Here is a 13045-nt window from a genome sequence, read left to right as displayed (position 1 = left end):
TAAAATATTTGCTTGGCATCTCACTGATTTTAGATAGACTTCTTTCAGGAAGAAACTCCATAACTGGGTGCTGTAGTCAGAAATACTCTCTTTGTCCTTGATGTCAGCCTCACCTTCGATAGGAGAGTCACTCAGAGAAGGGCTGGAAAGGGACAAACTGCTCAAGTCTTTCACAGTAACACAAGTACAAGCACCTTTTCGTTGAGACCCTTTTACAGTAGGCAGGATGTGAACATTTATTTGTCTGTATCTTATACTCTCTTGGCTGAATTGGACCCCTCTGGGACTAGGCAGGAGCAAGTATCACAAGGGTAAGGAAATGTCCATATTTTTATAGTAGAAATCTCTTCTAGATACCCCCATCATTTTTGGAGAGGCATCCAGGAAAAAGGACCTTCTCGGTTGCGGCTCCCTGCTGTCATCTCTTGCTCAAGCTTTTGAGACCCTTGTTTCACCCTACTGAGCATTTTGTGTTGCATTTGTTATGTTCTGTTTATTTGACATTTTGTTTTATTCTTTCTCTGAAAAGCCCTAAGGGAGGAAAAGCCTAAAAGGCAGTATTAAACTAATAGTAACTATGTAAATGCAGCTTGTCCGGCTAGTGTTGTCTTTGGCTTTCTCCTTAATTAAAAAGAGGCATTCCAGAGGCAGCTGGTAGCAAATGCTTTTGAACTAATACTGCTGAGGAGGAGTTATAATCTACTTTTTATTGTGGTTTTTGCTTTGTTTGGTCTGCAGTGGAATGGGTAGGCAGGCTAATATCAGTCTTCCTCAGCCTTCAGGTATGTTTAGGACTACAGGCCCCAGGGTTCCCAGGCAGCACATAGCTTTTGGCAAAGGCAGTGAATAACCTGTAATTTAAAGGGGACTTTGGAGCTCACCTTAACCTTGTGTGTTGTATTTGTGTAAACTAACTGTGGTGCTGACTTTCCCCACCTGCCAGTGCCAGCCTCACATTATCACTTTTTTGGCCCCAGAAAGAGAGGTGGTACCTGACAAACTGAAATCTGTTTAGCTATTGTGAGTTTTCCCATGATCATCCCTGAACTTCTCCACATGTTTGTGGTAGCAAGGAATGGAAGTGGGGGGAGAAGATAACCAGGACTGTCTTAATAAAAATCATGCCATATTTACCAAAATGTTCACCAGAATTCCTTGAAGACTCCCTGAGGCTTATTTGGATTGTAGAGGAGGGTTGTTGGCCTGAAAATATAGATACATTAGATTGTGACGCCATGTCCAGCAACTCTAATGTTTAACAGTTCTAGCTGTGGACATGGATGAGATACTTGCAGCCAGTGGGCAAAGCAGCAGAGCAGAGCACTTGCAGAGGAGAAATTAGGAATGTGTCAACTAACCCTTCTCCTGCTTTACGCTTTTCCTGTTTACTCCATTGCTGCCCCTTGGGCTCTTTTCACGTTAGCTGTTTTTTCCTCGCTTGACCAGCAGTGATACAGGCAGAGTAGCTACACAGTAGGCTTCATCCATGCAGTTTGTGCTGAAAAGATCCCTTCTCAGCCACTGGCATTTTCCATGTGAGTGGCAAATATGGGAATTGTTTATTTGCCACCAGATGTGCAGTTCTGCCTTTTAACTACTATGCTCCCCTCTCTCCTGGTCCAATTGGGTTGTTTCTTCTGCAGCTAAAAGACCAAGAGGTGGAAGCAACTAAGGAGAAGCTGCGAGAGATTGAAAAAGCCAGGAATGAGCACATGGACGCAGTCAACCGGCTGAAACAGGTGTGTATGCGCTGAGCCTGCCAGCTTCCTCCGGGAGCTGGTGCCTGGCAGCACGCGGTTCCTTGGACCATCTGTTCCCTCTCTTCCTGCCAGGATTTGCCACCTGCTGGATTATGTCTCCTCCTCCGGCGTGGTTGCGGTACACTGGCAGGGCTAGACAAGTGGCACTGTTCCTCTCCAGTTCATGTATTCAGACGAAGGTTTTTGCAGTAGTTCCTGGAGAGTTAAGAATACAGCCTTCCAAACAATGCCATTCCTGGTTTGGTTAGACGGAAACTGATCACTGCTACATCTGAGTGTACAACATCTCATCACATTCAAGAGAATGATTGAATCATAGAACATAAGGCTTAGAAGAGGCCTTGGAAATAATCTAAGCCAGTGTTTCTCAATCTTGGCGGCTTTAAGACGGGTGGACTTCAACTCTCAGAATTCCCCAGCCAGCCACTGATCTAAGCCAACCCCCTGCCTAGTGCGGGAATTCACGATTACAGCAGTGTTTACAATCGGTAAAATACAAAAAGTTTTTGGGAGGGAGGGAGGGAAAGAAGCATATTTTGACACTAGTTTTTAGGCACAAAGCTTTTGTCCATGTTCTTTCAAGTAGGGAGGATGGAAGCAAGTTCTCTATAGCCACTCTTTTTTAGTTGCTAGATGTGGCCAGGTTGGACTCTTGCTTGCTAGGAGAGCAGGAGAGCCGCTTCCCTGTAGCTAATGGCAGATGTCAGAGGTTTGCTTGTGCTGGTCTTTGGTCCAGGAATCCCAGTGCAACTGTTCCGGAATCCCCTTATCCCAGTTTAGACAAGAGGATCGTTGTCAGCCCTTCAAGGTAGGCCAGGTCAGGAAACAGACACCACAGGAAATACCAGAACTCTCATTTATTAATATGGGCTAGCATAACAACATCTTGAAAGCCTGATCACATTTCTCTTTCCTTTCTTCTTATGCCAAAGAGAATCAAGTTGGAGCAATCTTTAGTTTCTTTCTCATATTTTCTTGTTTTCCCAGGCTCGTGCTTTATTAGCAGTTGCTCCATACTTCTCTAAAGTCATCTCTGTGCTTCTCTACAGTTGGTGATAGGACCCTCGCTGTGGTAGACGAGCTGCCCCCAACTGTGAAATATAAGAGTAGCTGAGGGAAAGGAGAAATGAATTCCTAGAATGTGGCAGGGATTAGAGATGAAGCTAGAGGACCTGGAAGAAGACTTGGTGCATTTTTAAAATAATAGTTTCTTTCATAATATGAGCTCAGGACCTTTTTCAGAGTAATAAAAATTCTGCTTCCACTCCACCTCTGGAGTATGAAGATAAGAAAGAGATCCCACCACTTACAGCACAGCAGTTCTACTTTGCAGAGATGAGATGAACTGAGAAGGAAATGATTAGGTGTGTCGCCGTTAACTACATGTGATAGAAATGTAATTTTGACCTACGAAGTGAACAGTCTTGTCTCTTTGGCAGGAAGTGAAAGACACAGTAGATGGGCAACGGATCCTGGAGAAGAAAGGGAGTGCAGCAGTAAGTTGGGGGAATTCTCCAGGGAAATTGGGCGGGGGAGGGGGTTAGGAGTGTGTACCTCATACTTGGTCTTCTGGTTGAGAACCTTGCTATCTTGGCACCCAGCTTGCCATTCTTCGCCTCTCTCTGTTAACTTCTGGGATAATTTTATTGAGGAGCTAGGATATTTTTTTCTCTCTGTCCCATCCCCTTTGCAAAACCTGAAGGAAATGGGAGGCTGAGAATTGCTGGAAGGCTTTAAGATAAGACTGCTAAATTCGAGTCTGCCACCGCCAGTTAAAAAAGAATGTCGGAAACCATCAAGCCCTGTGAAGCTGGCAAACTTGGCAAACAAGAACCATTTGATTTTCTGGAAAGATTTGTATTGCTAGTAGGGTAATGGAACAAACAAACAACTGATAAAGTCCCTTTGCCATGCATTAAATTGCAGTGGAGTCATGTCCACTTATCTTACTCTGCCGAGCTGTATTTCACACTGGCCTGGCTTGTCTCCTCACTTTTGCTGGTTAAAGAATAGAGTGGGCTGCTTGAATAAAGATTTCTCCAGAAGTTGGAAATCAGAGCCATGCTTCCCTGGATGGACAGCATCCTTGTGGTCCTCATGCTATTGGAAAACTTCTTCCTCCCACCCTGAAAAATTGACCTCACTGCTCAGATGCTAAGCTATCCATATATGCTACCAACTGAAGATCACTAAATCATGCTGATCTCTAGCCAATGCCTAATCATGCTGATCTCTAGCCAATGCTGATCTCTAGCCCAATTCCAAAGTCTTCAAAGCTGCCTTGGTTGTAGTGTTGTGATTCTAAGGTTTCCTCATGCCCACCACCCTCCCAACACATGAATGTACTACCTACAGAAATTAAAGTGACATGTGCATAATTCTCATCTTTTTGTGTGGAATAGGTGGTTGTAGTCCTATACTGATGAAAGAGAAATACAGGTAGTCTTCGTTCAGTGACCATTCAAAGTTACAATGGCACTGAGTGAGGAGACTTATGGCCAGTCCTCGAAGTTGTGGCTGTTGCAGCATCCCCATGGTCACATAATCACAATTTGGGCACTTGGCAGCTGGCGCACAATTATGATGGTTGCAGCGTCCTGAATTCACCTGATCGCCATTTGTGATCTTCACTGCTGGCTTCTGACAATCAAAGTCAATGGGAAAGTCAGCAGGAAGTCGCAAGTTGCAGTCATGTGACATTGTACTTAATGACGTGCACAATTCATTTAACGACCACAACCGGAACTGCTGTCGTAAGTTGGCATGGTCATGTGACTTTTTGCTTTATGACCACGTTGCTTAGCAATGGAGCTCCTGGACCCAATTACGGTAGTTAACTGAGGACTACCTGCATTGTGCATATGCTGCATGGCAGGTTTGTTTGCTTACCTTATGCAAAGAGGGCTGAATTGGGGGTCTAACAGCCAGTGGACTAAGCATCAATGAGTGCAGCCTTGATTTCTTCCACATCTCCCTCTTCCCCGCAAACAGTTGAAGGACCTCAAAAGGCAGCTTCATCTGGAAAGGAAGCGAGCGGATAAACTCCAGGAGCGCCTGCAGGAGATCTTGACCAACAGCAAGAGCAGGACAGGTAAGCGATGACCACCAGGGTTGCGGAGGTGAGGGGGAGAGGGAGCAGTGGCTTAGTATGAATAAGAGTTTGTTTCTTCTTTCCCCTCCACTATGTACAGTGTTGTAATTCAGCCAGTGGCTCAGCCCTGAAAACAGTCATTGGGGCCATGAATCTTCACATGCAGGGTTGGCTTCTTATTCTGAATTTTGGTATTGGAAAGGGGCGTATGAGTTTGAGTAACTTCAACTCCGTCAACTCCTTGTCTAGAATCCCTTTAGCACTTAGTAGATTTAGCAAGTACATTTTGCTGATTTCAGTTACGTGCCTACTTTAAGGCATTTTGTCTTCAAAACAAAACTCAACATCCTTCTCTAGTCAATTAATCGATCCATCAATAAATAACTAGCTCTGCATTCCACGGTCTGTATGAATCATGCAAATTAAGTTTAGCTGCATAGTTGACTTGGCAACATTAGATATTTTGCATATTTTGGATTTTTTTTCCCTGGGGGAGCAATAGACAGTTCTATGTATGGACTTCTTGACCACTTGGAGTTTTATTCAGCATTCCTTTTGTTTCACAAATTGACCACAAAAAACAGCATGTTTTTTTTCAAATGTATTTTTGAAACTTTTTGCTTTAAAACACACATTTACACACACATCTCTGTTGGAACTCAGACTCTTGTGGTAAAGGCAGCAAAGTGTCAGCATTTCTTTATCTTTGCTCCCTGTTGAGAAAGAGCAGGCACAATGATCCATCTGCAGGCTGCTGTGAGTTATTTGTGCAATAGTTTGCCAGTAAAATTGCTCATGTTTGCTAAAATCTGAACTCTACATGGGCAGGATGTGAAAGGTTGACTGGGGAATATTCTGTAATGTTATCTCGGATTCATTTTGGCTTCTAGAGTCTAAGGAAGGGTGTAGGATGCATTATGGCATGAGATCCACCACCCATGAAGTGGGCCCCAGCTTTACCTGGTTTTTGGTCTGCTGGGGTATGTGTGTGAGAATAGTTGGGTTCAGGAGGTTGTCAGCACTTCACTGGGGGAAGGGGTGGTACCAGCTGCCTTATAGGTGCAGTACTTCTCCTAAAGAAGCCTTTCCTGGATCCAGCCGTTGGACAGCTTCCACCGCATCTCCAACCTTCCCTTTGTGGGGAAGGTTGTAGAGCAAGCATCAGCTGCAGAATTCAAAAGAAGAAGTAGATTATCTTGACCCCTTTTAGTCTGGATTCAGGCCTGGAAACAGGATGGAAAATGTATCAATTGCTCTGGTGGTGTGATGGAAGGCATGAGCAGGGAAGGTTCTGGAATGGAGCTTCAAGGTTGCCAGGAGGGGGGAGAGACATTCTGGGGAAGCACCTCCTCAGTCCCCAGCCGGAGTGTGGGAAAGCCAAGAGAAGGAGACTGGCCCCTCCCTAGGGCCTCATGGTTATAGTTACTGTTGTTGTGGTATAGATTTAGTCTGGCAAGATTCTGTCTATTAGTTGTGAGCTAATAAAGGAGCTAAACTGTTCTGGACTGTCTCGCTGTTGTTCTTGGGCTGAACCTGACAGGTGGATGGCTTTTGCTGGGTTTTGTTAGATAAGAAGAGTCCTTTTAGTTCTCAGTAGCATTTAGTACCAACGATCATGGTATATTTCTGGATCACCTGCAAGGACTGGGGGTGGGAGACACTGTTTTATAGTGTTTCTGCTCCTTCCTGGGTGGGTGTTTCCAATCAGTAGGGAAAGAGAGGTTGGCCAGGTGGTTGCTTCCTTGTGGGGTGCTGCAACATTTGCTCTTCTCTCCCCTAATTTTAAAAATCTAGTAGTTTTATGTAAATTTTAAAAAGAGAGAGCTTATCTTATCAGTTTGGAGTGAGGTATGAATATGCTGATGATACCCCAGTTATATATATCCACCTCAGACCAAGCAGGAAGTATGGTGGAGGCCTTGACTCTGGGGCAGGTCTGAATGGGATGAAACAAGCTGAGAATTCTAGCATAACTGAAGGCTATTTATTAAAAATAAATCTGACTCTTATTAGCTCCTGTTATAACTCTGGTTTGCACTCTCCTTGAAGAAGCAGGTCCATGGCATGAGGGTTTTTATTTTTTATTTATTCATTTATTTATTACATTTCTCCCCCGCCCATCTCCCCCCAATGGGGGACTCTGGGCGGTTCACACAAAACATTAAAACCATAAATACGTATAAATACATAAAACATAAAAATTTTAAAAACATTACTAAAAAGGAGGAAGAGAGTCCAAGAAGATGAAGGATCTAGGGCTGAAGTTTTCCTGGATTCTTGGCTAGTATTAGACTAGACCTGCAGTTAGAAACTGGGGTCAGGGGAAACTTTGCCCAGCTTCAGCTGGTGTATAGGTTGTGGCCCTAACTGGAGCAGGAGACCCTGGTGAGAATAACTCATGCCCTCATCACCTAGAAATTAGACTACCGCAATGGCCTTTACCTAGGGCCACCTTGAAGACTACTTGGAAACTGCAATTGGTGCAAAATGCAGCTGCCTGCTTATTAGCCCTTGTGCACCATCATATCCATGTAACACTCTTCTTGCAGGTCTTGCATTGACTTCCAATATGTTGAACTGGGTATAATTCAAAGGGCTAATTTTAAGCTATAAAGCCCTACATGGCTTGGCTACCTGGAATCTCCAGGACTGCCTCCTTCAACTGGAAATGATCCTTCCCATATCCTCATCCTGAGAAAAAAGGGTCAAATTCCTCTCCCCCCCCCACCTCCTGCTTGAGGTTGGTGAGCGAGAGGCCCAGAGGTAGTGTTTCTCTGTGATAGCACTTTCACTTTGGGGTAGCCATTGCATAGAGGTTCATTTGGTGCCTTTTAGGAAGGCACTGAAAATATTGTTGCTTCATACAGTGTTCAGTTTGTAATTGCTGTCGGGAGACTAGGGACCGTTGGATAGTATTATCTGATCTGGTGTATTTTTTAATTCAGTATTGATTCTGTTTTGACTGTTCTGATTGCTCTTACGTAAGCCACCAGGAGTTGCACTGGACTGTAGTAGTATAGAAATATCGCAAAAAAGCAAATAAATGTACAGACACATGGCCTTATATTCTGTGAGAGCAGAATGCTGTGCTTCCTACCGTATTATAAACTTTTTTTGCCCTGGATTCCTGAAGAAGCATAGAGTAGACATAAAATTATGACCATGTGATGTGGAGAGTAGGTAAATATATAACTTTCTTTTTGAATCTCATGAGCGCTTTCAACGTGTACCATAGGTATGGGAACCAAGGATAGCTAAGGTTTTTGTAAGCTAATATACATGAAAAACTGGTCCATGTAGGCATCAAATAAACTGTTACATTTCAACAAGTAAACCATGCAAGTATTCCACCTTGGTTTCTGGAGAATTCCTTTGACTTGAGTCGAGAGCAGTGTTTCTCAACCTTGGCAACTTTAAGAGATGTGGACTTCAACTCCCAGAATTCCCCAGCCAGCATTGTGGGAGTTGAAGTCCACATATCTTAAAGTTGCCAGCGTTGAAAAACACTGCTCTGGAGGCTGACTCAAGCTGGGGTGGGGTGGTGTAGAAAAGGAACAGGCAGATTTCAGGCTCACTGGGTCAACTTTCTCTTTCTCATAGAACCGTGAGATCCATGGATCAAAGGCTACCTGTGAAATAATGTCATGGATATGTCCTTACAGGTTTTCATTAAAAAAAAATCAGTCTAGGAATTTGTGATCTGTATCAGGAATCAAGTTCATGAGTCTTTTCATGCAAAAATCCTCTTCTGGTTTTTCCATAAGTGCTTTTTCCAACAATATAGGGAAGACAATTGTTTCGTTTGACAGATGAAAGGCAGAAACCCTGATCGATCTCCTACAAAGCATTTAAAGGTCTTCCAGATATTCTGATTTGTCCTCTGCCCTCAGCTTTGAGCCTCCATGAAAGAGTGTCCAAGTTTCTAGATTTCTATCGGCCCCCATTATAATTTCACTTTTGAAACATGAATTCAATCCTCAGAACAAATGAAATATTTGAAGCAAAATACACATTTATCTCCTGAAATGATTAAAAACTTGCACCAGCAGCACCTTTGAGAACTCCTGGATCAGCATTGTCACGAACATAAGCTGTATTCCAGGAGGGAGAAATGATGCTGTCTCCAATTGCCAGGCACCTCAGGAATAGGAAGCCAGCTGCCCAGCTTGCATTGCAGTCAGTCGGACACCTGGCCGTCCCAGCTGTGTGTGGTCTGGAGGGAAGGGAGCCAGGCAAGTGGGAATTGCTCACAGGAAAGTAAGCATTAAAATAGCAGATCGGTTAAATGAATCTTCTGGGAAGAGGGAGGATGCTGGAAAGTAGAACCATTGCGTCCATCTGTGTTGCACTCTTTTGAATGGGGAAGGAGGAGATCATGGGTTTGGAGCAGAGCGGGGCTGCCTGGTCAGGATGGCAGATGAAGTGGAATGAATGGAGGTGGGGAAGAGACTGTTTCTTTAGGGTAGCCCCTGGAATTTGGGTATCTCTGCCCACTGGTAATATAGGAATGACATCACGAGGTTGCAAAATTAGGAAAATCCATCTCAGTGAAGTGTTTTGAGAGCTCCGGAGAGAGTTCCATCCAATATGGTCCAGAAGCCATGTTTCTTGACTGCCTTTGCCAGTGGACAAAATGAGGATTTTTAAATTCCAACCTGCTAAACTGCTTCCTGGTACCCAGAGGATCTAGCCATCCTCCAAAGGTTCCTCTTGCCCTTTACTGCTTTACAAACATGTGTCTCCTTGCTGCGTGTACAAGACCACATCCTTGAACTCAATCATTTATGTGCACTAGGGCAAGAGTGCCCCTCTGGGTGTTGCTGAACTACATCTCCCAATATCTTTGCTATTTCCCATGCTTATTGGTCCTGCTGGATATACCTCAGAAGCAGCTGGAGGACTGTGCTAACTAACCCTTGCCACAGGGCCTTCTCCTTAATCACCACCATGCCTTGAATGGAAAAAAAAATTGTAGAATCTTTTCAGCATGCATTGATCTAGGAACTGTGAAGTATGGTTTTTATAGGTGCAATCAATCCATTCTAAGCTTCTGTGCCCTCAGCCTTGGTTACAAAAGGGATTGCTAGCTATATAAAACAGCCTGTATATTTTTCCCTCTTTAAAGTGAGCCTGAAGTGAACAGTTTTTCTGAACCCCAGGCAACTTGCAAGTCCAAGATGCTTTTTTTATCTTGCTGTTTGCTCTAGGGCCCCTGGAACATGAAACAGCTTGATTTTCTGAGTTCCTTCTTTGTTGTTCTTGTGGGGTGTGCCTGTGGCAAAGCAGAAAAGAATCTTTCTCTTCACAGGCTTATTTTCCAGCATAAAGTTATGTCTCTTTTTCTCCTTTTCTTCCTTGGGCAAAAGAACAGTGACCTCCAACTTAGCCTATTGCTAAAAGAAAAGATTGGGCTGTGGAGAAAGACAGATCTTTGCAGCATCAGTAAACAAGAATGGTGCCTAAATGAACAAGTAGTTTGAGGCCTGAGCTAGGGTTAGGGAGGTGCCTGTGGTTCTCTATCCCAGATTATCAGCACTGAAGGGGTCTCTTATTTTTGTGGTTGGATTAAAAATTAACCATCTAGGCTGAGCAGCTGCTGCGGTTGCTGTAGGATCTTTCACTTCCTACGCACCCAGCACTCTCCTTCTGAGAAGCTCTTGAAGCTGTACTGGATAGGTTGCACAATTGCTAGAAATCCCATTTCTGGCATTAGGGGATGGTCTAGAAACATGAGGTGCAGAGCTTTTCTGAAACAAAGCAGTATCAACCTGGTCAGTGGTCTAGATGGGAAGCCACTGCAATCTTCATCTAGATGAATAGGGTGTCTGTCTACAGACACATGTAGATGTCAGTGTGGAAAAGAAGAAATGCCTTTCCCATCCTCAACCTCACCTTTTTTTTTAATTGAGGCATGGCAGAAGAAAATGGATCTCTGTTTGCTGAGACTCTATCAGGATTAGATTCTGCTGCCTGTGCTTTGATCTCCTTTTCCCTTGTTTTTTATATCTTGTCAAAGTTTGGGAGAATTTACATGAAAAGATGTCACAATGGAACATAGCCAAAAGCCAGGGTGAGCTACAAAGGTGTTGGTAGGGTTCTGTAGGTAGAAATAGTCTTGACTGTCAAGGAAGGGTGTTTAGTCCATAGTCCTGATTGATATCCTCAAATGGTTGTCATTTACTCCTGTTGGGGAGTGACCTTGTTGGGTAGCAAGTAATGGAAAAGCTCTGCCCATCAGTGAAGACAGCCCTCAGAATAAGGAAGCTAATGACCAATCCTGACATAAGGAACTTCCTGCTTAGGGAAGAACAAAAACGTTCAGCCTGGATTCATGGCTGAGGTTAAAGAGCAAACCTGCCTTAGTTCTCCTTGAAGCTGTATGACCCAGCTGCAGAGATGAGGGTCCAGCAGTCTCATCTGTGTGTGAGCAGGTGTGGTGCACAAAGACCAAGTGAAGCCTTCAAGAGAAGCCATTATATTCCTCCTTATACCGTAAAACAAATCCAGCTTACCTAAAGCTATCTCAGAAGAGCCTGGTAGAGGAGAAAATTGGATCAGGGCCATCACAACTCTAATTCTTTATCACTGCAAAGAGGAATTTGGATCTACTGCAGAGCTCTGCTTCTGCTCTTGTCTTTCTGGTACTGCTTGCGTTCCTTTATTTCTGCAAAGAGACCATACTGGCTGGGGATGATGAGAGCTGAAGGCTGAGACACTTAGAGGGCCCTAGTTTGAAGAATCTGAGTCTAGGTAAGACAGAATAGGAAGCAGGAACGAAATTTTCCCCTCCAGGTCTCCTTGCTAACCTGTTTTAATCTTGCTTATCTTAAATCTCTTTCTGAAGCTTTGTCATAGTGAGTTCTGCTAAAACTACCCCTTTCAGAAGCAAAAGAAAGCTAGCTCAGTTGTTTCAGTGGTCTGGTGGATGTACCAGATGGTCTGTATTGGAAGCTACATTCTGCCATCTGCTGTGTAAAAAGTGTCCCTTGCCTTTTGGGTTTATGTGTGCGTGCAGTTTTCTGAAGCAGATTCATATTCTTGTTTTTCTCCCGAGGAATTTCAAAATGGCATACAATCATTTTTTCCTTTTTATCCTCATAAAAACTCTTGTAAGATGGGTAAGATGGATTACGTTATGAAATAGGTTGGTTTGTACAGTGCACTTCATTGTACAATGGGCTAGTGCCCCACACGTGCCATCTGGCTCCTCCTAGGAGGGACTGGAGAAGCAAGTTTGCACACTCCCTAATCATAGTAGTTTATGATTAAGCCTGACACCCAAATGCAGGATGCATGCTGCTTACAGCCACATAGTCCACCCGTGATTTGTGGTAAGTTGGTTTATGGTTTTAAAGAATGGTGGGAATTAGCACTGCCCTGCATTGGAATGACACATTTAGCCAGGGGTTGGCAAACTGATACATGGGGCCCTAAGGCTTGTAGGCTCAGCCAAGTATTTTAAAAGGTATCTTTAATTTTAAACATCAGAATTTTGATATGCAAAGGCCAGGCAACAGCTGCCAACTTGGGTTTCCAAGAGTATCTCTGGGCTCCACAGAGGCCCCATATGTGTTTATAGAAAATAAAATTAAATAATATTGGTGGGTTGGTGCAGGGATAGTATGGCAACCTGGCCAAACAAAGCTAAGCTGGGGTTGTCAAGTGAAGAACAGAGAGCCCATGTGGTGCAATAGTGAAAGGGTTGGACCAGGAGCAGGGAGGCCTGGGTTCTAATCCACCCTCCATCACAGACGATGACTGGGTGACTTTGGGCCAGTCATTCTCTCTCAGGCCAATGTACCTCACAAGACTGCTGTTCTGGGGAAAAATAGAAAGGGGGGGTGCTATTCAGGAGCTGCCTTGAGCTCCTGATTGAAAGGCAAGATGTAAATCTAATAAATAAATAAACATTCTTGAGAGGGAGAGGAAAGGGAGTGGTAAACCTCACTCGTTTGCTGTCTGGTCAGTTGTGTCTTGCGATGGGCCATGCACACTATGGCAGTCTCCTTGTAAATGCCTACTCCCTCCCTCCCTTGGCAGCTATTTGATGCAGCATCTTCTCAAATTTCAAATGTATCCATTGGACCTCCCCTCCCCAAAGCTACCCTACTTGTCAATGGATTGTAAATGCTATTGGTCATGGGGGGAGCCTGAAGACATCAGACCGTTAGCAGTATGTTTGCTGCTTTGTTAT

The 13045-nt window shown here is 44.0% G+C and overlaps 1 protein-coding gene across 12 annotated transcripts in view; it reads left to right on the top strand.

Moving 5' to 3' along the window:
- GRIPAP1 (GRIP1 associated protein 1) overlaps positions 1-13045 on the top strand; it is a 72889-nt gene that overhangs the window by 32799 nt on the left and 27045 nt on the right. For all 12 annotated transcript variants that reach the window (XR_015795650.1, XR_015795649.1, XR_456114.4 and 9 more), the window contains 3 exons: positions 1644-1739; positions 3200-3256; positions 4752-4851. Coding sequence is in view for 1 of the 12 variants with exons in the window: in XM_007428697.3 (XP_007428759.1) it covers positions 1644-1739; positions 3200-3256; positions 4752-4851 (253 nt within the window). In the remaining 11 variants the exon portion in view is untranslated. The remainder of the gene's footprint in view (positions 1-1643; positions 1740-3199; positions 3257-4751; positions 4852-13045) is intronic.

The sequence above is a fragment of the Python bivittatus genome, unplaced genomic scaffold, assembly GCF_059951505.1.
Source record: "Python bivittatus isolate LINGU-HERP-01145 unplaced genomic scaffold, Pbiv_v1 ctg000220_np1212, whole genome shotgun sequence".
In the NCBI taxonomy this organism is placed as follows: domain Eukaryota; kingdom Metazoa; phylum Chordata; class Lepidosauria; order Squamata; family Pythonidae; genus Python; species Python bivittatus.
This window is presented reverse-complemented; position numbering and strand designations above follow the sequence as displayed.